Source organism: Tasmannia lanceolata, unplaced genomic scaffold (genome assembly GCF_043159265.1).
Source record: "Tasmannia lanceolata isolate RefF3 unplaced genomic scaffold, GAP_Taslan_0.1 ptg000012l, whole genome shotgun sequence".
Lineage (NCBI taxonomy): Eukaryota > Viridiplantae > Streptophyta > Magnoliopsida > Canellales > Winteraceae > Tasmannia > Tasmannia lanceolata.
Genome location: NW_027518689.1, coordinates 10,689,396 through 10,716,056, shown reverse-complemented (window position 1 = coordinate 10,716,056; position 26,661 = coordinate 10,689,396). Strand labels below are relative to the sequence as shown.

General features: G+C 40.0%; 2 protein-coding genes across 3 annotated transcripts in view; both read right to left on the bottom strand.

Annotated features, from left to right (window-relative positions):
• LOC143887615 (phospholipid-transporting ATPase 2-like) overlaps window positions 1–26,661 on the bottom strand; it is a 158,117-nt gene that overhangs the window by 54,228 nt on the left and 77,228 nt on the right. For both annotated transcript variants that reach the window (XM_077391717.1, XM_077391718.1), the window contains 3 exons: window positions 10,237–10,391; window positions 10,060–10,140; window positions 9,787–9,907 (listed from right to left, as the gene is read on the bottom strand). In XM_077391717.1, the coding sequence (XP_077247832.1) occupies window positions 9,787–9,907; window positions 10,060–10,140; window positions 10,237–10,391 (357 nt within the window). The remainder of the gene's footprint in view (window positions 1–9,786; window positions 9,908–10,059; window positions 10,141–10,236; window positions 10,392–26,661) is intronic.
• On the bottom strand, window positions 73–3,473 carry LOC143887072 (uncharacterized). Its single transcript, XM_077391181.1, has 4 exons — window positions 1,797–3,473; window positions 1,580–1,710; window positions 1,419–1,494; window positions 73–1,342 (listed from the first exon to the last, which is right to left on the bottom strand). The coding sequence occupies exons 1-3, from the start codon at window positions 3,031–3,033 to the stop codon at window positions 1,435–1,437; spliced, it is 1,428 nt and encodes a 475-aa protein (XP_077247296.1). The 5' UTR covers window positions 3,034–3,473; the 3' UTR covers window positions 73–1,342; window positions 1,419–1,434.

The window sequence follows — 26,661 nt, the reverse complement described above, 5'->3', positions numbered from 1 at the left end:
AACCATTACATAAGCAAGTGAGTCATCCATAATTGTTTAACAATGCGACCATCTAGTGAGATGCGCTATCACTCATGTCTTGAATCATAAAGTGAATTCTAAACATAAAGTAAAGAAATACAATGTAACAAAGCATAATGTAAACACAAAAGAATCGGCAACCACCCCTCTAAGGACTCCAACTCGATGTCAATACCACATTGAGTTACGAGGCGGTTCGAATCCATCATCCCTTTCTCGAACTCGGTCATGATGGGCACAATGCATCTGCTGGCGAATCTGGTTTTCAATGAATATGTAGTACTCTTGCCAGGACATGTGAAGGACATACAACTGTTGGTATTGCTGGACATAATACTAATAGACATATGGCTCAACTTGCATCAACAATCCCACACGTGGGTACGCCATAGTAGGGACAAGCGCTATCGGTGCTGCTCCGAACGAAGATGATGCCTCGCCATGTGCATGTGCATGTGAATCATATGACATCCCATACCCATACTCATGCCCAAAAAGAAGCAGTCGAACCCCATCCACTCTCGGAAGATGCATCGACCGGTCCATAACCATAACTCTGTGGAATCCCACCTTCAACACTCAAACTCTCGAATGTGTCTGTCCAACTATCAACTCCATAACGAGAATGAGCATCTAAGGAGTCATCTTCTTCATCAGTGGGATGATACTTCCGTCGTCGTTGGAATACTTGTCTTTGCCTTGGTTGGGGTCGTGCACCATGATCATCATCTTGTGTAACGTGGTCAAACCTCAGCTCCGGTGTGAATGGGCTAAGTAGCCTATAAGGCTCATCACCTCCCACACTACCCCCACCACCAGAAGTTCTAGCACCTCCCACACTGCCCCCACCACCACCGGCATTCCCACCTGTATCATCATCCGATGGAGAGTCTATTGACAAATCATCGTCACTACCCTATATCGGAACGACAATGGGTTGAGCGAGGCCCTCTGTATCCGGCGGCAATGTATCATCATCGTCTTGTCATAGGATTCGGCTCTCCAGCCTCCTTCAACCACTCATAGAGCGGGTCATCCTCATCATTTTCACAGAATATGTCTGTGAGATCAATTGGATCGGTGTAGTCCTCTCGGTCTTGTTCTATAGAGGTGTGTTTCATCCTCAATCATGTGTTATAGTGGACATATACAAGCTTGTGCAAGTTTTCATATCCAAGCCTGTTCCTCCTTTTAGAGTGGATGAGGTTGAAAGTGCTCCAATTTCTCTCAGAATCTGAAGAAGACGCTGTCTGAGATAACACTTCTATGGCTATCTTTCTCAGGTTCGGAGCATCTCCCCCATATAGCACCCACCACTCGGCTGCAAATAACAATAACAGATTAATTAATTGCTTGCTCAATCGACAAGTAATAACTTTACTAGCTTTAGCTTATACCTGGTAGTGTCTTATGTCATCCGACTATGGCAGCCGGACGTCCAAAGGATCCAAGTGCATCCCTAAACTTCTTGATCTCCAATAGAATTAACAGTAATAGCTATTAGTTAAAAATTACAATATATACTCATCTATTTATAGTGAAATAATGCAATGTTTACCTCTGCTAAAGCAGTGGCTTCTGCAGTAGCATCCGGTTCCAACTTGGCGACCACAATCTGTAAATCTTCAATGAGATCGGCGCGAGTAGCAAGTTGCTGGGTGTATTGATACTTTGGATTGAGATAATATGCTAATAAGAAATAATTCATTACTATATCATAAATCATGACATAAGAGATAATAAGACTATGTTGGTGTTGTCTGTTGTGATCATACCAGCCGAATGAAGTGGATGGAGGAGCATATTTGTCCATCTATTATCGATGATGATATGATAGTCTTGATAGGATCGAGGAGCAACTGCTTTTATTGCCTCCTTCATCAATCTAATGGCATGATACAAAGAACCCATAGTAGGCTTTTTGTCCCCATCAACCATCCTCAATACCTTTACAATGGGCTCCAATATACCAACTACAGTTCTGTACTGATCCCAAAAGCTTGGTTTACCGACGATCTCCTCAGCCCTCTTTCCAACTACACTCCTGCTCTCCTTGTACTCATTCAACTCTTTGGATGAGAATAACTGCTTTAACCCAACCTTCTTGTCTAGCATACTCTGGAGAGCAATGTAGTTGGTGGCAAACCTAGTAAGCCCAGGGCGTACCAAGTCTCCTCCACACATGTTCCTCATGATGGACAATATATACCCGTGGTTGTATAAGAAATTAGTCACTGATCTAGCCTCATGAACTACCTTCCTCACTGTCTTCTTTTTTCCAATGTCTTTCAACATAAGGTCTATATAGTGCGCTACACACGGAGTCCAGAATATTTTATGCTTCGACATAATCTTCTGTCCAGCTTTCTTGTAGTAGTTGCTCCCAATGTCAGTGACAATTTGAACAACATTCTCCTTCCCAACCTTTTTTATTACATCGACCATATGCTTGTAGATGAACTTATAATCTTTCACAACGTCAGATGCCTCAATACTCTTTAGGAAGACGGTCTTACCGTCACAGTATACCATAAAATTGATGATTGACTGTCTTGTGGGACTAGTCCAACCATCTGACATTATTGTTACTCCATATTCGGGCCACTGGTTCTTCAAGCCTTTGATGTACTCCTTCAGTTCTTTAACCTCCATGGGCAAATATTTGTTCATAATTTCATATGAGGTGGGGGCTTTCACACATGTCCCATACTGGCCAGCTAATTCTACAAAGTGCTGCAAATATGGGCTATTTGTAGCATGTGCTGGGATGGCATTGTGGAAGGAGAATTTTGCATATGCCCGCCCTACAACTTCCTTTGCATTCCCCCACATGTTTTTAATGCTTCTCTGTTTTCCTTTTCTACATAGCGCCGGGTCCATGCTTGCTGGATCCCTTAAGCTACCCCCACGTGTCAAGGTCGTCTGCTTCGGCCTTTCCCCCCTTGAACTACCGCCACCCCCCTCATGTATGGATGGGCCAAATTTCGGCCAGGTAGAGGAAAGATGGCTCATCTACCTCCTCTCGTCCTCATCATTCCTGGACTCTCTCAATGCACGCTTATACTGCATCTTTTGTATGTCTGTCTCAATATCAGATGGGTATGCAATATCGTTGTCGTCGCTGTCATTTCCACCATAGTCTCCCGTCACAGCATCAATGAACTCTGCTCTTCTCTTCTCTTTGTTTTGTTTATCCATTTTGGACTCCTGTAGGGACTTTGAAATGATCTCCTTGACCTCTCTAGGGCAAGATAGGCATGCTGTCACATTTCCCCCTTTACCTATCAAGCGATGTTTCAATCTTGTGATACCTCCACCGCCTATTCTCTTCCCACAAAAATTGCACATTGTTTGTGCTGCCGCCATCAGGCCGCCCATATTGCCAACCAATGTCTGCAACTTCATCCTCATCTCGACAATGACGTGGCATGGTGAATTAGTTATAGGCTTGCAGCTTGAAAAAATCTGCCAAAAAGTATGCTGTTTAGAATGTTCCTACTTTTTTACACATGAAAGATGCTAACTTGATATTATCGTTTTAAATTACAAAAAGCTAACTTTGACAGCACTTTACATACTAAAATACAAGATGGATTAGTGAAATTATCAACATATGGCTGTGGGATATGTTAACAGCATAACCATGCTTTGATATTTGCACAAACTCATCTGTCTTTTATCTTTAATTGGACAACACTTTAAATACTAAAATATAACTATATAAGATGGTGGTGGTAATATCAATTCCCAGCCCATTATTTTACATGGGACAGCCCCCCTCTAGTGTAAAACAGTACTCATAAATACACTAGAGGGGGCTGTCCCAAGTAAAAAAGCAGGAAGTGGCAATCAAGAATACAAGCTGAGCGAGTGAAATTATCAAAATATGGTGGTGGTGGTGGTAATATCAATTCCCAGCCCATTATTTTACATGGGACAGCCCCCCTCTAGTGTAAAACAGTACTCCTAAATACACTAGAGGGGGCTGTCCCAAGTAAAAAGCAGGAAGTGGCAATCAAGAATACAAGCTGAGCGAGTGAGATTATCAAAATATGGTGGTGGTGATAACCCTTTGACAGAACTTAATATAGTAAAATACAAGATGACTACATGAGTTAGTGAAATTATCTAAATATGGTGGTGGTGATATCAATTCTCAGCCCGTATTTTTACTTGGGACAGCCCCCTCTAGTGTAAAACAATAGACATAAATATACTTGAAGGGGCTGTCCAAAGTAAAAAAACTCTAATGAGATTTTATATGGTGCCATGTAACCGTGTAAGCCCCTTATAACACTGTATTTTCCAAAAAGTGTTGTACGTACGGACCACATCATAGGATGATCCAAACCGTCCATGTGATGGATCACAACGTAAATAGGTAGTTCCCCAAAAATCATTTACATAGGATGATCTTAGCTCTCTGATCTATTGAGGTTTCCATAATTTGCAGTTCCTTATAGATCAGAGGGTTGGGATCATCCTATAAAAGTGATGTTTTGGGCACAATCTATATACGTTGTGGTCCATCACATGGACGGTTTGGATCATCCTATAGTATGGTCCATACAGTAATTTTTGAAAAATAGGGTATTATAAGGGCTTACACCATATAAAATCTCAAATACATCATATAAAAACGCTAATAGATAAAAGAAAAATGGGTTTTCATTTCCTGGTCCCCTTTTTTGCTTGGCACAGCCCCCCCTAGTGTAAAAGAGAAGTGATAAATACACGTTAGGGGACTGTCCCATGTAAAAATGATGCTACTTTATAAATTATAACTTTACTAGCTGGGATTCTCTTCAAAACAGAGAATCTGTCTTTTTTTTTTTTCTAGCAATGGTTTGAAACCAGAGATGAAGAAAAAAAATCCTAAAAACTTACCTTCCTTGAAAGTTGAAATCGGAAGAGGAGAGCAAGCAAGCGGCTAGAAATTGAAGAAATCTTGCAAAGGAAAAAAAAGGGTTGGGAAATGGCATGATGGAAAAGAAGATGACAACCTTGTTTCTTATAGGCAAGATTATTCCTGTAAGATTCCATTCAATCTCATTTTTTGAGCTTTTTTTGCTTTGCAGATGGGCTTTAGCAAAGAACCATGCTGAAAAAACATGTCTTCAGACCCCTTTTTTTTTTACTTTTTCAGAGAACCCATGTGGGTGCACGGAATTTGCAGGAAATTTCCCCAAATTTCGATGAAATTCCAATTCCAGGGCTATTTTGTGCAAATTTCCCACCGACACCAAGTATTCACGGAAATTTCGGCAATTTCAGCGACACGATGTATTTTCCCGAGTCTATGTTCTTTCGGTGTCGGTGTCCACCGAAACCAACACATTTCGGCCGAAATTTAAAACTAGGCTCAGGGGGAGGATCACACTAATCAAAGCAGCTCTCTCTAACTTACCTGTATATTTCATGTCCTTGCATAAAATCCCAGTTAAGGTGGCCTTGAGAATTGAGACATTGGAAAGAAATTTCTTATGGGAAGGAGACGGGACATTGAAGAAGGTAAGGCACCTAATTAGCTGGGAGAAAGTCACACAGTCAAAGGCGAACAGGGGTCTGGGCATTGGTAGGATTCGACTACGTAACAAATCCTTGCTTGGCAAGTGGCTGTGGAGATATGGTAAGGAGAAATCTGCCTAATGGCATCGGGTAACAGGGCTAAAATACGGTTCCGAATGGGGGGGACTGGAGTTTTAAAAAACTCAGGGGAGGAAAGGGCTCAAGAGCATGGAAATCCATTTGCTCTGCTAAAGAGGAGTTCGATCGCTCAATCCGCTACAAAGTAGGAAAGGGTACCAAGGTAAGATTCTAGCTGGATCTTTGGTGCGGTGAATCTAAACTTTGCCTGGAATTTCCGAGACTCTTTAGAATTGCTTCGAACCCTGAAGCGACTGTTGCTAATTACTTGGTGAGAGAAGACCAAGGGGGAAGAGGATTCTGGGATATTCGCGTGCGTCAAGACATCAAGGATGATGAAATTCAAGAGTTCCAAAGATTACATCTTTCCCTCAAACCGGCATATTGCTCGCAATATAAGGAGGATGAAACAATCTGGATCCCGTCTTCTACTGGGGAATTCTCCGCCAAGTCTTTCTTTGCTTTGTTAAATGAAGGTTACGTTTCTCCGAGGCACATTTGGAAATCAATGGCTCCACCAAGGGTAGTAGCTTTTGGATGGACACTGATACACAGGAGGATTAATAAATGTGATCGCCTAAAGAAAAGACACTTCAATATGGCAAGTATGTGTGTCCCTTGTCATCAAAATGAAGAAACCCTGGATCATCTAATGTTGCACTGCTCTTTTGCTTACCACATATGGACAAAAGCAATCGGAGCTTTTGGGATCTCCTGGGTGTGCCCTCAGTCTATAAGCTCCCTTCTCTCAGGGTTGCGCACAGGACCATTTGGAGAAATGGGTAGAAAAACTCTAGGCAACAGTTCCATATGCCATAGTATGGAATGTCTGGAAAGAACGCAATAGACACATCTTCCAGGAAAAAAGTAGAACCGTGGCTCACGTTGCCTCAGATATCAAAATTGAAATGCTTTCCTGGACAAGGGCAAAGAAACAAACTCCTTATGGTATGGGTGACCTCATAAGGAATTGGTGGTCAATAATATGGGACAAAACTATTCAGTCCAAGCCTAAACCAAAATGGTCACGCCCGCCAACAGGGTGGTTGAAATTGAACTTCAATGGCAGCTCTAAGGGTAACCCAGAAAGAGCAGGAATTGGAGGAGTCATCAGGAACTCTTCCAGATAAGTTGTTATGTCCTATTCGGGACCTTGTGGAATATGTGACTCTAACGAGGCTGAGGTTAGAGCATTACTCTTTGGTCTCCGTTGGGCGTTAGAACATAACCAACGTCATCTTATAGTGGAAGGTGATTCCTCCAATCTAGTGGCTTGGGCTTCGGAATCATCAAAGGGTCCTTGGAGACTGCAGGATATTGTAGCAGAAATACTGGATCTCATGCGAGTACTTAATCTGAGGCTTGAGCATCGAAGGTGATCGGCAAATGAGATGGCTGATACGCTGGCCAAAGCGGGAGCACAACGGGAGGAATTTGAAATAGTTTCATATTTGTAATGAGCGTACTTCATTATGCAACGATAGCACTATCCTTTCCTTTGGAAGGATGCTTTCTATCTTTTGAGAAACACTGGATATGTCCGGTGTCTTACTAATATTTGTACTAGCAAGCTGGGACCACTGGTCCCGATTGCGTTTCAAATAATAATGAAATTTGTCAATTTTCAAACAAAAAGATAGATGGTAAGAGCTTTTTAGTGGAGGTTAAAATTGCGCATGAGGATAATGGCAATAATGAATCCTCAGATATTGATGTCACTATGCCCAGCGAGAACATTCAAGGCAACGAAGGCCAGAGGTCATCTCGTGAGAGGCAACCGGAGGAAAACCCTTTCCAGGAAAAGGAAAGGAAAGGAAAGGAAAGGAAAATCAATTATCTCGCATGGACAGGAAAAAGAATTCCAATCGTTGCTCCAGCCCAAATTCAAAATTAAACCAAGGCTTAACCATCCTGAGACATCATTGGCTGATATGTTGAGGTCTCTAACTGAAGAGGAAGGCTAGCTATTTAATTCAAGTTAGCGCGTCACCTTTCATGCAAGGAAAAGTGTTAATACTGGAATGGATTTCCAGTACTGAGGGGAAGGAAGATATAATGGTGAGACGCCTGTTGCCTCGAAATGAATTAAGAAATCTGGAGAGAAGATCTCTTGATAGCAAACGTGTCGGTAATAATAAGAAGCCGAAAAGGTTCGGTAAAGATAAAGGAAACCCCAAGCACAGCCGCTGGTATTATCGAACAAATTATGGCAGGCTCACAACCCTAGAGTCTTCTAAGGGCGGTTTTCATCTACATAAGAGGCTTCCAGCTAGGCATTCTATTACAAGCACAGAAAAGAAAAGGAGAGACATACTAAGCAGATCCGATTGATAATGGATGAATTTGAGAAGAGTGGAGACTCGGCCCCCTCAAATGAAGGCGGGAGAACTGACTACAAAGGGAAAAGAAAAGTAGAATGATTGCGGTTAGAGAAGAAAGGGACTTTCAAAAAGAGTGGACATGAAAAGAGATGGGCAAATACTAGATCGGCAACGAAGAGTGAGATTGCCATGGAATATCTAAAACGTGGATGGAACAAATTTGAAGATGAGGCAAAAGGAAAAGAAGAACTATTTCAATTAACAGGAAAAGGGTTGATTGAAGAGGTGTATTCCGATGCACAAGCTATCATTTTTTCAAAAAACGTTTGGAGGAGGAATGAAAGGCGCTTCTTGAGGCAGGTGGGGACAAAGAGGAGCATCAAGAAGAGGAAGGATCTGCTAATATAAGAGATTTGTTGGATAGGGATCTAAGCGGGAAGGTCAAGGATTGTCTTACAAGTGCTGAGCAGCTCCCTGAAGATGAAGGGGAGGAAGTCTCTGGAGAGGTAGGGATGTGGATCAATCTCAATCGGAATCAGAAGGAAAAAGGACTATTCTGAAGGAAGAGGAGCAAGTGAGTTCTGAAGAGTTCGACAAGATGGCTGAGATGGGAGACGTGTTGGGAATAGGGTACAAGGAGGATGTTGAGGAGAAGAAGAGAATGTTCCTTGAAATTGAAAAGAGAGATGCGGAATAGAAAAAGGCCCAGACCCCTAGCTGTGGGACTCGAGAGCAAGCTCTCAGGAGATGAAGGAGGGTCCGTTTGTAAATATGCCCTTTTTTGGGTATTAGTTTTTTTGGGGAAAGGGTTATTAAGTTTTGTTATGTTTACGGTAGGCGATGGAATCTGTTTTTTGATGGAAGGTTAAGTGTGTTGGGGCTAAGCCCAGGTTGAAAATTTCTTTGTGGAAGTTTTAGTGAAGTGTAGATGGTTTATCTGAGTGTGCTTGAGGGACTCGATCCTTCGCTGCTCAAGGGAGTTTGCTCTCCCCTAGATATCCATCCTACCTCCCAATTTACCAAGGTGAGTGAAAAAATGCTTTAGGTTCTTGATGTATTTCAAGACATAAAATTCCTTGGGTTCATTGCCATTATGATCATTGTGGAGGCCTTATAGTGATGTCTAGAAAGGTTGTTTCTGAAACTTTCAATGCAGAATTGATAGTATAAGTGTTATATGATGTTGTTCTGATGTTGAAAGTGTCCTGAGATGTGGATGGAGGAAGCTTACATGCAGTTTTTATTTCTTCTTTTATGTTTCTTTTTTGGGATTCAAGAGCATGCTCATGTATCATCATACTATGTAATCGCTAGAGGGACTACTGGTCCCCATGTAAATTCCATGGTATGAATATATCAAGTCACTTTTCAAAAAAAAATAATACATAGTTGCATCCTTTTGTGTATGCCAGTTGATAGAAACCAGAATTGCAGTTTTGTCCAAGGTTGACAAGTCAGATCTTCAATCACTTTACTGGTGAAATTTGTTTTATGACAACACATGCGACAATGTAATTTCAGTTCACAAATTTTCCATGTCAAACATTTCCGATTACATAAACATTGAGAAAACAATAATAAGCACATATATTTTTATTTCTTATTGGCACTATTCTACAATATTAATATATTTTGATAAATCATCAACATATCTCTAAAATTTATTTACTATAGTTTATAAATGTATATGAAATGCTACTCAGGCTTCATCAGTGTATGCCAGTAGAAAAAACTGCTACATAGCCATTATGCATTTCCTTTTAGAAATACAAAAAAAATGTTAACGATAAAAATCTACCTGGAGAAATGAAGTTGCATGAAAGTGCAATTTGAATGGCCGTATTTTGTTTGTCACCAGTCAGCATCCAAAAGTTGATTCCTGCCTTTCTGAGTGTCTCAATTGTTTCTGGAACTCCGTCCTATAAATACAGAACACGAAACATATACGAATGTTATCAATGTAGTGTGGAATCTTTAACACTCAGAAATGTCCCGAAATTTTGTACAGATAAATCAATGTTTAAATACATCCACTGGACAATAATAATGCCACCACTACAAAAATGTTCACCTGCAGGCGGTCCTCTATTGCAGTAATCCCAAGGATTTCGAGGTCATGCTCTAACATTTGACAGACTTCAGCTAATTTCCACTGAAATGCAGTGGGTTAATAAATTAAAATACGCAAATAATGAACTTGTCAAACAATAGCCTCAACAATAGATTTTAAGGATATTGTACTCTCTACCTCCCTATCAACCAATGTGCTATTGGCATCTTTAAACATCAAAGACCATTCCCTATATTCATCTTCCCTCAACTCACGCCAAGCCAGACAAAGTGTCCGTAGTCCTAATTGAGCATACTGTTCCACGGCTTCCACAAAAGTCCTTATTTGTTGTCCTATAAAAAGGTACTAAAGTTAGTTCACATTAATAAATTTAAATGCAACACTGAATAAAATAAACAAAATATGTCAAAGTTACTAATCCACAAGTAAATTACTAATAGTACATTGCTTATACTTTGAGGGAAGAAACTTTTTTCCCTTTATTGGACTGTTGTCCATAGGGAAAACAAATGTGGCTGTCAAGATGTCTCAGCTTGTGGGCCACCGGAAGACCATCCCGGCTTTATGGTCCCATGCTGGAGAGATGATCCCCAGCCACACGATCAAAGAGGATTGTTTAAGCATTTTTCCAAGAAATTTTGGCAGTTGCTATTTGTGTGCATTAATCCAAGGGATGAGATCGTTGTTCAGCATGAAGCTCCTTGAGTCAATAATCAACTTGAATGAGTCAACTTGATTTTACCTTTGCCAAGTTCTCATATGAGTATGAGTTTGGCTCTACCGAGTCAATCTAGAAATCCCTTTAAATCACATGAGTTATGAAAGATTGACCACATCAATCATTGACTCGTTCGAGTCGACTCAGTTTACCACGGCCGAGTTGTTGTCTGAGCCCAATTTTTTTAACATTGCATACATGTGAGATGGTCTTTATGTGACGTAAAAGGCAAATACTACGGGTTACTACACACCTACATGTACACAGCCCACCAAATGACAAATTTCCTACATAGAATGGAAGAAAATGATTCACGTAGACGAACCCAACTAGAGTCAAGATTAGAGCCGGGTAGATTCCTTTCACCTTCATGAAATTTTTCTAAAGGATTCATTTAGCCAACCCAACTAGTTTGGGACAAAGGCTTTGTTGAGTTGTTGAGTCTATAGAACCATATGAGAAGTATTTTGTCTGTCCGAGACAAGCAAAATCAACAAGCTCTGACAGCCCAAGCTATCACACTAACGGATGAGCATGGTTTTAAATTTCTATCGAAACCAACAAGAAACGACCGAAATTTTTCCGTTTCCATCCTTACCGAAACGACAGTGAAACCAAAACGCATATCGAAAGAAAATTTGTATGTGCATTAGTGGTATATTATATTAGTATGTGATACTCAACTCAACTCAACTACGCCTTTGTCCCAAACTAGTTGGGGTCGGCCAATGAATCCCTCAGAAATTTTTCATGAAGAAGGATTATATTAGTATGTGATACATAATTATATTTATATGAATTGCAAGTGAAATGCCATGTATGTAATATGTATAAATATTTATATGTTTACATGTGAAACGTAGTATTATAGAATCACCAGTCACTAGGTGTTCGATGTTATTAAACCATTATGGATGAATATCTTGCTTATGTGACTGTTTCTAAGTATGTACTTGTGCATATTCGATTATTTCAGGAAGTTTCATCTAAAAATTCTATCATTTGCATATGCATCCATACATTTCTGTGATTTTAAATGATTTCCACCAAAATTTCCAATTGAAACCAAAATATTTCCGTCTTCCGTGGCAACCTAAACTGAAATTTAAAACCTTGGTGATGAGCCAGTGACAGTCAGTGAGGCAACTTCTAGCAACAGTTGGATAGCCTATGGAAGAAGAAACGGAGCACCATACTGCAACGACATGTGGGATTTAGTTCATAGACCTACAGGAAAAGGTTAGGTAGGTTGTGAGTGGGTGTTCAAGCTGAAGCAAAAAGCTGATGACACTACAAAGAAAGGCTAGTGGCTAAGGCATATAACCAGAGAAATGAACTTGTCTACAATGAGACATTCAATCCAATAGTCAATAATATGGCAATAAGGTTTTGCTCTAGCCAATATATCTCGATGGAGACTTGCCTAGATGGATGTGAAGAATGCTTTTCATGGATCATTGAAATGGGAAGTGCATATGGTGCATCCAGAAGGGCTTAAGATAAGGATCACAACCAAAAGGATCACAACCAAGAGAATCATACGCTACATAGGGGCACCTTCAAGCAGCCATGAGAATCATACGATACATCAGAGCACACTGGATCATGGCATATTTTACAAAGCACAATGGATAAGACAAATGGAGTGTCTGGATACTAAGATGTAGATTGAACAGGAGTGTCAAACAAACACGGTCAATGCCATGGTCTAGTTTTGTTTTTTTCTTTTGAAAGATTTCTTGTTCCAGGGTCTAGTTTTGTTAATAAGCAAAAAGTAGGACTGTAGCCAGATCGAGTCCAAACGAAGAGTACATGTCCATCGCTTCCACCACAATAGAGATTGCATGGCCGAGATACCTCCTCCAGGAGCTGCACTTGAGATCTGGTTCACACTTTTTCAATACCACAATTTGAGTGCCAACAACTATCTCATAATCATGTTTTCCACGCTAGGACAAAATATAGAGATAGACTATTATTTAATACATGAGAAGGTTGAAGTTGGTGAAATTTATCCAAGCAAAATGCAAGTAAAGAACAAATTGCAGATGTATTAACAATGGGCCACACAGTTAATTACCATCGCCATTTGATCGACAATTTGAACTTGTTCCTAGAACACATCAGCCTGGGAAGTGTTAAAAGATATCAAATTGTAGGAACTTTTGTCATTTGACCACCTTATCTATAAATCAGGGGTGCAACTTGAGTCAGGCTCAACCCGAACCCGACAGGTTCAACCAAATTTTTTCCTGGGTCGGGTTGGGTTCAGGTTGGGAAATGGGAACCCGAGCAACATTCAGATCAGGTTAGCGTTGAGCTTATGGCAACCCGACCCAAGACAAAAAAACCGAATAAGTTATTGTACAAGCGTGTCATTTTAATGTAATATTTTATTTCTCTTCATTAATTGCTCTTGGGAAGTACCCGCTTTTAGAACTTGGGGGTGAGGGGGAGACGCTAAGACGGATGGGGGATTGGTTTTGTTTAGCTTGTGCTTATTGTAATTTTAAATAGCGGAGTCATTGTCGATGGTATAAGTAGAAGAAACGGGATCACCTAACTAGAGTCATAACCTCACCTCCGGTGGGGGTGGGGGTCGCAGGGGGGAAGGAAGAAGTAAGGAGGAATCGAACTAGAGGCCTGGGGACTGGCTTTGCCCATCTTGCGACTACCTTAATTTCAAATGGCGGGGTGGATGCCGGCGATGCCATTTGGATAGTAAGGAAGGTGTTTCACCTTTTGGTCTGAATCCCATCAATCCAGAAGCCCCTTCAGCTAATGCTAGTAAGGAGATTGACCGGTGGCCTGACTCAGGGGTGATCTCCTCATCAATCGAGGGAGGGATCCCGGCTTTATCTATTTCAGGTAAGGAGGTGGAAACGAGGTTGGATACCGTAAAAGCTTGGTTGATAGGCAGGAGGAAGGATACATCTGGAACGCTAAAAGAACTTTGGATGTGGGCTAAAAGAACTTGGGATATCCCCTCCCTTCCTTGCCCATGTACCTTGTCAAAGGACGAAGTCCTGTTTATGTTTGAATCGGAGGAGGAGGCTGCCGAGATCCTGGCCAAGGGAAATGAGGCCTGGGGTAATCATTTGAGTTCTCTGTCCACCTGGAGCCGAGAATATGTTCAAGGTGCAGAAGTACTTTCGGTTAACTTCTATGGCATCTGTACGCGCTACTTCAACGGTTGAAGCCTTAGGAAATATGTTTGGCCGGGTTTTGGAGGTGAAAATGGAAGGGAGCCATAACCAGTGTATGGACTTTGTGTCCGCTAAAATCCTTGCTCCTCGGTGGAAGTTATCCCCCTCGTTTGCTCATATTCGGATCTCAGGCCATTGTTACACAGTCGGAATCGAAGTCCAGAATATTGGGTGTAATGACTGTGATTCTTCCTCTTTCAAAACTCTAAGATTTAGACCATTGGATCAGTGAATCTATTTTCAAGGGTGGGGATCAACGATCCATCAATGATCAACCCTAGATCTTAGTTATAATCACTCTTTTCCCTTTAATTTGTTTTGATCCGTAGATCTTAGAATCTATGGCTATTGAAAGTTATATCTAAATTCTCAAATTGAGAGAAGAAAATAAGTCTTGTTGTAAAAATAATTTCCGTGGAAAATATCACTTAAAACGTGAAAAATTTCTTTGTATTAAAAGTGATGGGAAGAAACCCACGTTTTCCCTTGTATGGGAAAACGTGCATATGGTGTGGGCCCACCCTCAATAAATTAGATATCTATATATATATATATATATATATATATATATATATATATGAGGAAAAGGATTGTGAGCTTGAGCGTTGGAACCTTATGGTGAGCTTGAGCGTTGGAACCAATGAGGCCCACATTGTTAGGATGATCCAAAGCATTCACTAGAAAGGGCCTTACATAGATAGGGTGTGTACAAAAAATCAGCTTCATAGGATCATCCTAACCCATCCATTTGTGGAGGTCAAAATAGACAGACCAAAAATCTGCCCATTTTTGCCCTCCACTTTTGGAGGGGTTAGGATGATTCAATGGAGCTGATTTTTGGTACACACCCTATCTATGATAGGGCCTTGCAAATGAATGGTTTAGATCCTCACAGAAATTGTGGGACCCATGTGAATGGTGCACTCAAGCGCACCATTTGGTTCCAACGCTCAAGCGCACGAACCTATTCCTCTATATATATATATATATATATATATATAGAGGAATTTCCTTTTACTATCATCACTATATATATATATGGTGATGATAGTAAATTTAAAAATGCCTTTTAGATTTACTAATTATAAGTAATCGTAAAAGGAAATTCCTAGATTTTGGATATCTTAGTTTCTTTAATTAAAAATCCAAAAACTCTTAACAATAGTGGGAACTTTACATTAATAGAAGTAGTGGGATTACTTGGAGATTAAGTAATCTTATTGATGATGTAAAGTGAGAAACTTTAGGGATATAATAACTTCATTAATAGTAGATTATCCAAAATAGCAATCAAAACAAAAATTAGGGAATATAAATAAGACCAAGGTGTTGGGTTTTTGGTAACTTACTATAGCCCTCTTATGACTCATCTTAATTTACCAATCATAAAACAAGGAAAATAGAATAAAAATATATATATATATAGTGGCATACACCTCTCCCATTCTCGCCCAAAATTTTTAGAGAAAGAGAGAGAGGAAGAAAGAAAGAAAAGAAAGAAGAAGAAGAAGAAGAAGAGCTTTACACTTGATTCTCCTTATACCCTAGATCCATCCAAGAAAGTACCCTTATTACTTTCCTTGTCTTATAGTGTTTTCTTGGTCCCAAAACGGACCAGATTTATACCCTGTTAATGTATGTTCTACAGGTCCCAAAACGGTCTAGATTTGTACCCTGTTGACATGTGTTTCCCTGGTCCCAAAACGGACTAGATTTGTACCCTGTTGAGATGTGTTTCCTTGGTCCCAAAACGGACCAGATTTGTGTACGGTTGATAGGTGTTTTTACGGATCAAAACGAGACAGATTTAAAGACCGTTATATGTGTGTTTCTATGTATCAAAACTGGAAAGATTTAGAGTCAGATATATGCATGTTTTCGTGTGTTAAAACTTGACAGGTTCAACGTCATTCATATGCGTATTTTATATTCTAAAAACGGGACAACAGTGTTCTATGTTTGTGTGCAAGTTTTATGCCCTCAAAACAGGGCAGCAGTCATGTGTTTTTGTGTGCGTGTTTTTTGCCCTCAAACAGGGCAGCAATGATGTTTTTCTGTGTGTGAGTTTTATGCCCTCAAAACAGGGCAGTAGTCATGTGTTTTTGTGTGCGTGTTTTATGCCCTCAAACAGGGCAGCAGTCGTGTTTCTGTGTGTGAGTTCATGCCCTCAAACAGGGCAGTAGTAGGCTTTTCTGTGCATAAGTTTTACGCCCCAGAACAGGGCAGCAATAGTGTCCTTCATGTGTCTTCTTGCTGACCGCCCAAAAAAAAAAACCAGGGCAGCAAGAGTATATATCCTTCCTGTGCAAAGATAAGACAGCAATGGTATGTCTATGTGCATGGGTTTCACCTAAGATAGGGCCTCAACGTAGTACCTATACGTATTTTTGAAAACTTAAACATAAGAGAAAAAAAATTGACACTGTTATGTTCTATCACTTGACTACAAGACTATCACACTCTACTACCTATCAGAAGCCGTCCATTCTTCCCCATTCGTAAGTTAAGGCAGGTGACAGCTAGACCTTGTGTTGTAATGGTTTCAATATAACTTGTTTCATGCAAAGTAATCTTACGTATACTATTTTCTTTGTGATAACTGTATAGCTCATTATACTTGTTTACTTGAAATGAAATAAATAATAAACTGTTTCTAACCTTTATGTGAAAGGATGCAGGAAAAGAAGGCAAAGGTAACGTACCTTAAAATCCCTAATTGCATATTCTACATGGGGGAGAGTGAAAGGGAAATTAAGGGTGTGGTGGTATCATCCTGGGACCTAAGGTCCAAAGGCCAACGCGAGAAGCGTGTACAGCCTTTCGTTGGCAAACCATTCAAAGGGATAGTATCCCCGAAACGGCTCGGCATTATATGCGAGACCGAAATCCGAGTCCATAACGCCACTACCATTGGACAGGGGTAGTGGGTAGTCGTGCGGCAAGGACACCGGCCAAAAGGAGACAGTCAGAAAAGAACTGACAGAAAAGTAAACTGGGAAAAAGCCGGATGTACTTGGGGAAAGTGCTGTCTCATTTTACATATTCGATGCACACATAACATATCATTCATTATTGTCATTCATTCCTGTTTATACTGATATAGATGGCGTAGATTTATTCTCCAGTTATTTATTATTGCTTCTAGATGATTGCTAAGGATCTGAATTATTATTGCATGCCCTTTTATATTGTTCCTTTTACTCCGCTCGGTCTCTGGAGGACCCTGCTCTAACGTTGTTTCCTCCACCACAGGGGTTGAGGCGTTAGATGGCGGAGCGTTTGCAAACGAAGAAACCATGGGATAAGGGATCGTGTGATCGGAGAGTTCGCTTCATAGATTATTGCGCTATGACGTCTTGCGTCATTTTCTATTTTTATTTTGTCGGGACTTTCTTTAGTTTGAACTTTAGTGGTTAAAACTTTACTTTTCATTTGGAGTATGAGTATTGAAATGACCTCTTGTTATGGTAGACTTATTTAATTTGGAATAAGATTTTTGTCGTGGTTGTTGATTATATAAAAAAAAAATTTCCATGATTTTTGCGTTTGTTCTTTTGCTCGTAGCGACTTGACGGAAATCGGGTCGTTACAGTTGTGGGATCAAAGCCCGGGTTTACGGAGAACCTGGTGCTTGTGGGTTGAGTCGTTAATTTGGGTTAGATAGCTAATAGGTGACATATGATATATCACAACTTTAAGGTTAACCAAGAATTCGAACGAGATAGGAAAACTGCTCTAAAAACTTTAGTAAGTAAGCACATGATTAGAGACTTCATGGTACCTCGAAATTTTAGTTGAGAAATAAAGAGATTTCATTCTAACCCATAGTTTTCTTCTCATTCCAAGTTGTTTTTATATTTATAGATGTATCCAAGGAGGAAGAGAACTGGCAATGCTAATCAAGCTCTTGCACCTAACAACAATACTCAGAGCCCAACTCCGGCTCATAATCAAGACGGTCTGCAATTACTGGCTGAAATCCTCAGGACAAATCAAGAGGCTAATCAAGCTGCTCTTCAGGCTATTGCAGCCAGGGACTCGTCAGGAGCCGAGACCCCGTGACAATGCCTCACAGGTGCACCGTCAATTCCGAGATTAACAACCATCCGAGTTCAATGGGACAGGCGACCCCTTAACTGCAGACCATTGGCTTACAGAAATAGAAGGGATCTTTACTGTAATAGAGTGCAACGACGTGCAAAGGATACATCTTGCCTCCTTCCTGCTGAAGGGAGAGGCGGGTGTATGGTGGAGGAATGTAGTCCAGAACTATCCCGCGATCATGTCTGGGACTTAGGGACAGTTCAAATCCCGTTTCAACGAGCAATTCCTTTCTACGCGCATCAAGGATCATTTGGCGGGACAATTCGCTGTTCTAAAACAAGGAGTCTTGTCTGTGGCTCAGTATGGAGCCAAATTTAGAGAACTTTCACGCTTTGCACCCAGCTACGCAGCCACTGAATCTGATAGAGTCCGAAAATTTATTAAAGGCCTTCGCCCTTCCATCAGGGCGAGTATTATTAATCTTGGATAACGAACGTTGGCCGAGGCATGTGAGAAGGCAGAGGTGGCAGAAGACTGCGAAAAATCTATGCAAGTAGCTAGATCTCAGTCGATTGCTAGCAGAAGTCAACAACCTCCACCCAAAAAGCCGAGAACAGATGGTGGTCCACCATCAAAGACCTTGTTGCTGTTTTGGATAATCTACTATTAATGTGATTAGGGTCTCCGCAGTTAAAACATACTGCCAGATTGTCAGTCTTAGGTACTGTACTGGACGTATACGAGGATGACGATTACGACAGTGGCAGTAACTGAAAGGTAGATAATTAATTTTAATTCCATCTTAACTGATAGTTCACTACGTTACTTGGGATAAGAAAGAATGGAATTTCGGGGACGAAATTCAATTAAGAGGGGTAGATTGTAATGACTGTGATTCTTCTTCTTTCAAAACTCTAAGATTTAGACCATTGGATCAGTGAATCTATTTTCAAGGGTGGGGATCAACGATCCATCAATGATCAACCCTAGATCTTAGTTATAATCACTCTTTTCCCTTTAATTTGTTTTGATCCATAGATCTTAGAATCTGTGGCTATTGAAAGTTATATCTAAATTCTCAAATTGAGAGAAGAAAATAAGTCTTGTTGTAAAAATAATTTCCGTGGAAAATATCACTTAAAACGTGGAAAATTTCTTTGTATTAAAAGTGATAAGAAGAAACCCACGTTTTCCCTTGTATGGGAAAACGTGCATATGGTGTGGGCCCACCCTCAATAAATTAGATATATATAAATATATATATATATATAAATGGTGATGATAGTAAATTTTAAAATGCCTTTTAGAATTACTAATTATAAGTAATCTTAAAAGGAAATTCCTAGATTTTGGATATCTTAGTTTCTTTAATTAGAAATCCAAAAACTCTTAACAATAGTGGGAACTTTACATTAATAGAAGTAGTGGGATTACTCGGAGATTAAGTAATCTTATTGATGATGTAAAGTGAGAAACTTTAGGGATATAATATCTTCATTAATAGTAGATTATCCAAAATAGCAATCAAAACAAAAATTAGGGAAGATATGGAATCCCCTCTTTTGGTTGTTTTCCTTTTCTTTAAAATTTAAAACCCATAAAAAGTGGCTATCATGCCTTATAAATAAGACCAAGGTGTTGGGTTTTTGGTAACTTACTATAGCCCTCTTATGACTCATCTTAATTTACCAATCATAAAACAAGGAAAATAGAATAAATATATATATATATATAGTGACATACACCTCTCCCATTCTCGCCCAAAATTTTTAGAGAAAGAGAGAGAGAGGAAGAAAACAAAAGAAGAAGAAGAGCTTTACACTTGATTCTCCTTATACCCTAGATCCATCCAAGAAAGTACCCTCATTACTTTCCTTGTCTTATAGTGTTTTCTTGGTCCCAAAACGGACCAGATTTATACCCTGTTAATGTATGTTCTATAGGTCCCAAAACGGTCCAGATTTGTGCCCTGTTGACATGTGTTTCCCTGGTCCCAAAACGGACTAGATTTGTACCTTGTTGACATGTGTTTCCTTGGTCCCAAAACGGACCAGATTTGTGTACGGTTGATAGGTGTTTTTACGTATCAAAACGAGACAGATTTAAGATCAGTTATATGCATTTTTACTATATATTAAAATTGGACAGATTTAAAGACCGTTATATGTGTGTTTCTATGTATCAAAACTGGAAAGATTTAGAGTCAGATATATGCATGTTTTCGTGTGTTAAAACTTGACAGGTTCTACGTCATTCATATGCGTATTTTATATTCTAAAAACGGGACAACAGTGTTCTATGTTTGTGTGCAAGTTTCATGCCCTCAAAACAGGGCAGCAGTCATGTGTTTTTGTGTGCGTGTTTTTTTGCCCTCAAACAAGGCAGCAATGATGTTTTTCTGTGTGTGAGTTTTATGCCCTCAAAACAGGGCAGTAGTCATGTGTTTTTGTCTGCGTGTTTTATGCCCTCAAACAGGACAATAGTCGTGTTTCTGTGTGTGAGTTCATGCCCTCAAACGGGGCAGTAGTAGGCTTTTCTGTGCATAAGTTTTACGCCCCAGAACAGGGCAGCAATAGTGTCCTTCATGTGTCTTCTAGCTGACCGCCCAAAAAAAAAAAAAACAGGGCAGCAAGAGTCTTCTTCGGGTATATATCCTTCCTGTACAAAGATAAGACAGCAATGGTATGTCTATGTGCATGGGTTTCACTTAAGATAGGGCCTCAACGTAGTACCTGTACGTATTTTTGAAACTTAAACATAAGGAAAAAAAAATTGACACTGTTATGTTCTATCACTTGACTACAAGACTATCACACTCCACTACCTATCAAAAGCCGTCCATTCTTCCCATTCGTAAGTTAAGGCCGGTGACAGCTAGACCTTGTGTTGTAATGGTTTCAATATAACTTGTTTCATGCAAAGTAATCTTACGTATACTATTTTCTTTGTGATAACTGTATAGCTCATTATACTTGCTTACTTGAAATGAAATAAATAATAAACTGTTTCTAACCTTTATGTGAAAGGATGCAGGAAAAGAAGGCAAAGGTAACGTACCTTAAAATCCCTAATTGCATATCCTACATGGGGGAGAGTGAAGGGGAAATTAAGGGTGTGGTGGTATCATCCTGGGACCTAAGGTCCAAAGGCCAACGCGAGAAGCGTGTACAGCCTTTCGTTGGCAAACCATTCAAAGGGATAGTATCCCCGAAACGGCTCGGCATTAGATGTGAGACCGAAATCCGAGTCCATAACGCCACTACCATTGGACAGGGGTAGTGGGTAGTCGTGCGGCAAGGACACCGGCAAAAAGGAGACAGTCAGAAAAGAACTGACAGAAAAGTAAACTGGGAAAAAGCCGGATGTACCTGGGGAAAGTGCTGTCTCATTTTACATATTCGATGCACACATAACATATCATTCATTATTGTCATTCATTCCTGTTTATACTGATATAGATGGCGTAGATTTATTCTCCAGTTATTTATTATTGCTTCTAGATGATTGCTAAGGATCTGAATTATTATTGCATGCCCTTTTATATTGTTCCTTTTACTCCGCTCGGTCTCTGGAGGACCCTGCTCTAACGTTGTTTCCTCCACCACAGGGGTTGAGGCGTTAGATGGCGGAGCGTTGCAAACGAAGAAACCATGGGATAAGGGATCGTGTGATCGGAGAGTTCGCTTCATGAATTATTGCGCTATGATGTCTTGCGTCATTTTCTATTTTTATTTTGTCGGGACTTTCTTTAGTTTGAACTTTAGTGGTTAAAACTTTACCTTTCATTTGGAGTATGAGTATTGAAATGACCTCTTGTTATGGTAGACTTATTTAATTTGGAATAAGATTTTTGTCGTGGTTGTTGATTATATAAAAAAAAAAATTCCATGATTTTTGCGTTGATCTTTTGCTCGTTGCGACTTGACGGAAATCGGGTCGTTACATTGGGCCTCAACTGGGCTCCGACGGTGCTCATTGTGAGCCCTCCCACTGTTCGGGGCTACTGCTCTCCCCGGAGGAAGAACCTGTGAGGGATCGTAATCAGATTTTGGAAATCAAGGGCAGCAGGCCGGTTGATGCTTTGGGGCCCGGTTCTTTGAATTCAAATTTCAAATTTCACTGTTCAGCTAAAGCGGCAGGCAAATTGCAGGGTGACCTTCCTTCCTCCTCTCTGTTTCCCTTTCTGACTGACGGTCGTGCCTTGGGATCATCAAACAAACTATCTGGACAAGAATGCCCTTTACCTGCTGGATCTGACCCCACTAAAGAAGGATTCAGGCTGGAGGGTCTCTACTCTAAACAATCACCTAGGCATACTAGATCCGCACGTATTTTGACCTGGAAGAGTAGGTTTGCGAGGCCAAGGAAAGTGTTAGGAGCTACTAAACCTGGGACTCCTGGCCCATACTTTTATGGATCTTTTTCAGGGTTAAAGCCTAGATCTCGAAAGCTTAATCCTAGCTTAGCATGGGAGCAAAGTTCAGAAACAGACTTGTCCGACCTCCATGGGGGGTACTCTCGTGGAAAATTTCTCAAGAAAAAGCCGGATACTTCAAAAAGTTTTCTTCAGAAGAGCTAAAGGATAAAAGGAAAAATATTGCTAGTACCCCCTAGGAGTTATGTTTGGCTCTCCCAGCTTCCCAAGGCATGTATTGCTTTCGGATGAAGGTTATCTGGGTCTCCCAAGCCTCTGGTTCGGGAGCAATCAGGTGATGCGTAGGATTGGGGTTAGTATCGAGAAAGATTGCATCTCGATATAAATATAATTAAAACATACTAATATAGTATACCACAATTTCAGTTACAATTTCAGTTTTGGTATGTGCTTAGGTTTTGGTATCGTTTCGGTGTGGATGGAAACAAAAACATTTCGGTCATTTGTGTAGATTTCAATACAAATTTAAAATCATACACAGCCACCACCAACCCACCACACACACACACACACACACACACACACACAAAAAACCTCTAACAAAAAAAGGGAAAATAGAAGAAACAGGAAAATTATAACTCGGACATTCGGTCCATATAATCACTTTGGAACAAAGAAGAAAAAAACCCAAAGTTAAAATATGAGCTAAAATTTCCTTCCCAATGGATATGGGGGGAGGATTCTACTGAACTCAATCGAAAGAACTCCATCTCTGTAAAAAAATTTTAGAATCTCCACAAGGGCCAAAACTCAACTTTAAACCAGGCCATGATGATGAGAGAATCCCATGTTCTCATAAAGATGCTAAACATAAGGCACTTCACACCGAACAAAAGCAGCCTCTACATCAAATGCTTGATCATCATAACTATGACCTGCATAGCCAAAAAAAAATAATTTCAATCAGGGTCTGATATGATTCCTCAATAAGCAACTTTTTCTTTTCTCTCATTGAGGGAATAATCCTTCACTCTAGAAGAGAATAATGATCACATGAGAACCCCTCCAATCTATATAATTTGTAACCTTAGTTCAAGGGTTTATGATTTTAAGAGTAGATTGAAGAACTTGTAGAGCAGAGTGGAGTCTTCACCAAGGTTTGAAGTTTTGGTTTCGGTTTCAGTATCGGCCTCAGCCGAAAATGAAATTTTGGTGGAAATTTAGGTGACAATTTCGGTTTCAGTTTTAAATTTCAGTCCCGGCTGAAATTTCAGTATTTCGTCTGAAATTTAAAACCATGGTCTTCACAACAATTGTCTAACCAGAATAGAGTGTCATAATCATTACCTATGTCAATTCTTTTTCTTTAGATGGAGGAGTTCGAAATAGACTTCCAGGTCTTTAATATAGTACAGCTCTTTCGATTTTCATTCTCCTAAATGAAGATAGCATCCTTGGACCAAGTAATTAAGATATACAATTATGGCCAAAAGATCTTTAGTGTTCCACCACCATTTTCAAGCATATCTATGCTTTGGATTCTTACACACTCAACCCCTAACCCCATGCATTTTTTGGAAGACATAATTGTTGTCAGTTAACCACGTAGGCCCTTCTAAATGTAGGGTAATAGTCATGAAGACTAAGACCTCCGTCTTTTGAAGGAAACCCAAATACTTTATAGAAGAGAGCCAAGGCGTTAACCTCTAAAATTTTGCCACCTCAAACACTGAAAGTCTGAAACATTACTAGTATTGATCTTGCAAAGAAATCTTTTGATTTCCTGATTTTTTTCCTATGGCTTCTTCCATGAATGCCAAGAGAATATTTACTTGTCTAGCTTGGTCCACATAGGCTTGAATAAAAATGGGTATCAAAGACGTATTGGATTGGACATGAGAGGACCCCTTGAAGCCACCTCGATTACTCAAAGAAAAGCACCCTCTCTAGCTATTCTGAAGATATAAAGCGAGATAGTGGGTCACTCAGCCTGAGACCTTTAGAAGGGCCGGCAAGGCCCACACTACTCTCCATTTATCAAAACAAAGATGTTCGGATTTTTCAAGATCTAGTTTCAAGATCATTCATGTGGAACCAAAGGATTTGACTGAGTGAATAACCTCATTGGCTAAAACAACGGACTACAGTTTGGTAGCCAGCCAACTTTGATTACAGGCAATGAGGATCGACATAACCTTTCTGGCCCTTAATAAAAGGACCTTGAAAATACCTTCTATAGCCACTCCCTTCCAAGCTAATTGACACAAAATTCTAAATATTTGAAACATTCATCATCTGTGGGACAAAAACTATAAAGGAAGCATAGAAGGCCTTACTTGACTGATGGCATAAACAAAACTCATCCAATACATTCATAATATAAGTCATGATTGCCTCCCAAAATTCTTAGAAGGCAGGAGAAAAATAGTCGGGATTAGGAGCTATATCTTTATTCAGGCAGAAGACCACTTTACAGTCGGGGAAAGAGTAAGATGAGCCTTATTCAGGCAGAAGACCACTTCCATAGTAAGATGAGCCTTGAGCATAATCTTTTCAGTCGGGGAAAGAGTAGGAAAATAACCTTAGATCCACTGTCGTTGACTTCTGCAAAAGAGAGAAAAAACAATTGACTGTAGCTCCCTCCATGCCTTCTTTAACAGTAGCAGTGCAGCAGAAAAAAATCTGTGTTTCGATCCACTGCCCTACAACTTGAGAACCTTGAGTATTGTATCCAAGTAGTCTTCTCATGTTCATTAAACACCATCCACTCTCCTTTTAATGAGTTCCTCCATTTCCTTTCGGAAGGGGGGGAAGGAAAGCTGATTCTTAGCATTGAGGGACTCAATTTCTTCTTTGTCCTGTGTTTCTCTCTTCGGCAGGTTGCAAATTATCCTTGCACAACTTACGAAGTGTATCCTTTATGGCTTGAAGTTTGAGAAATAGCCTAACTACCTTTAAATGAGTTGGCTTCCTGCCCAGAAGTCAAAAAAGGCATGAAATCCTAATGAGATAACCAGATGTGCTCGAAAAAAATCAGCCGACTCCTAAGCTTTTCCTCTATAACAAAGAGTAGAGGGGAATGGTCGATTTTTTGGCAATTCGGGTTGAGCTTTTACCTTAAAATCAGGTTGGGTTCAGGTTGAATCCAATTCATTTTCAGCAAAAGCCTAACCCGACTTGACCTAAATTTCAACCCCTTTTAGCGCTTATATCATGTCAGTTCAAGTTTAGGATGTTGTTTAAAGCGTAAAAGACATGTTTCAGTAAGCATTTGACTTTTAGGAATACAAATTGGGCTAGATAGGTCAGAACTTTAGAAAATTTTACACTTTGAATTTTGCTCTTCATTAAATTTCCATACGAACTTTGCAGAGCTTTCCTATTGTTAAAGTATAAAAGATTAAATAACGCCTTCTCCAACAGCTTAAGCTTTCGGAGTAACTGGTAGTTTCACATGGTATAAGAGCAAATGCCTGTGTTCAAACCTCCTTGATAGCAAAATCCACATGCAATGGCCAAACCAAAAAGGGGGCCACATGTGCGACAACGTAGGCCAAGCCTTAAAAAGGGGGGCCACACATTAGGGGGAGTGTTAAAAGTATAAAAGATTAAATAACACCTTCTCCAACAGCTTAAGGTTTTGGAGTAACTGGCAGTTTCACACCTATCATAGGCAATTTTCACTACATTTTTAACCGATAGATTGCTCAAATTATGTAAACTAAGAACACTGCTGGTAGCTAACCACAGATATAAAATTCTTACAATTTAACGTCATGATTTGTGATCAAATAATGCCCTCTTTACATTATATAATTATAGTCAACTCTCAGAAGAATGGCTACATCTATATGTTTCAGCTTGCAACCAAGACTCCACACTTCTTCCTTCATAGGGTACGAGGACCTTTCCCTAGAGTCAACACAGATAGTGGACAGCAGCCAATGGTTGTGTACTAGGTACGCAGGATTATTTTGCATTGAGAACACTTTTGAGTATATTTACCACCCCATTCATGCTTAAAACATTATGGCACTTTGTTTTGGTTAATATGTCACAAGAGCAAAATCATGGACTCTGCCGATAAATATCACGAAAGAAACCATTTAGTGGCACACTCTGGAGCCTAAACATTTCAAAATTTTCAGAAGCGCATATAACAGCATCTCTGAGTATTCATGGGTTTTCCTAGTTTTCAATCTCAAACTTCGTTTTTTTTTTTTTTGTTTATTGTTTTACGTAATGGTTGGAGCCTCATT

Bases quoted from the DNA above. Each gene is read 5' to 3' on its own strand.
- LOC143887072 (XM_077391181.1), bottom strand. From the start codon at position 3,033: ATGAGCCATCTTTCCTCTACCTGGCCGAAATTTGGCCCATCCATACAT. The intron at 1,711-1,796 runs GTATGATCACAA...ATTTCTTATTAG, and splicing joins CCATCCACTTCATTCGGCTG to CATATTATCTCAATCCAAAG. The intron at 1,495-1,579 runs GTAAACATTGCA...ATTCTATTGGAG, and splicing joins AAGCCACTGCTTTAGCAGAG to ATCAAGAAGTTTAGGGATGC.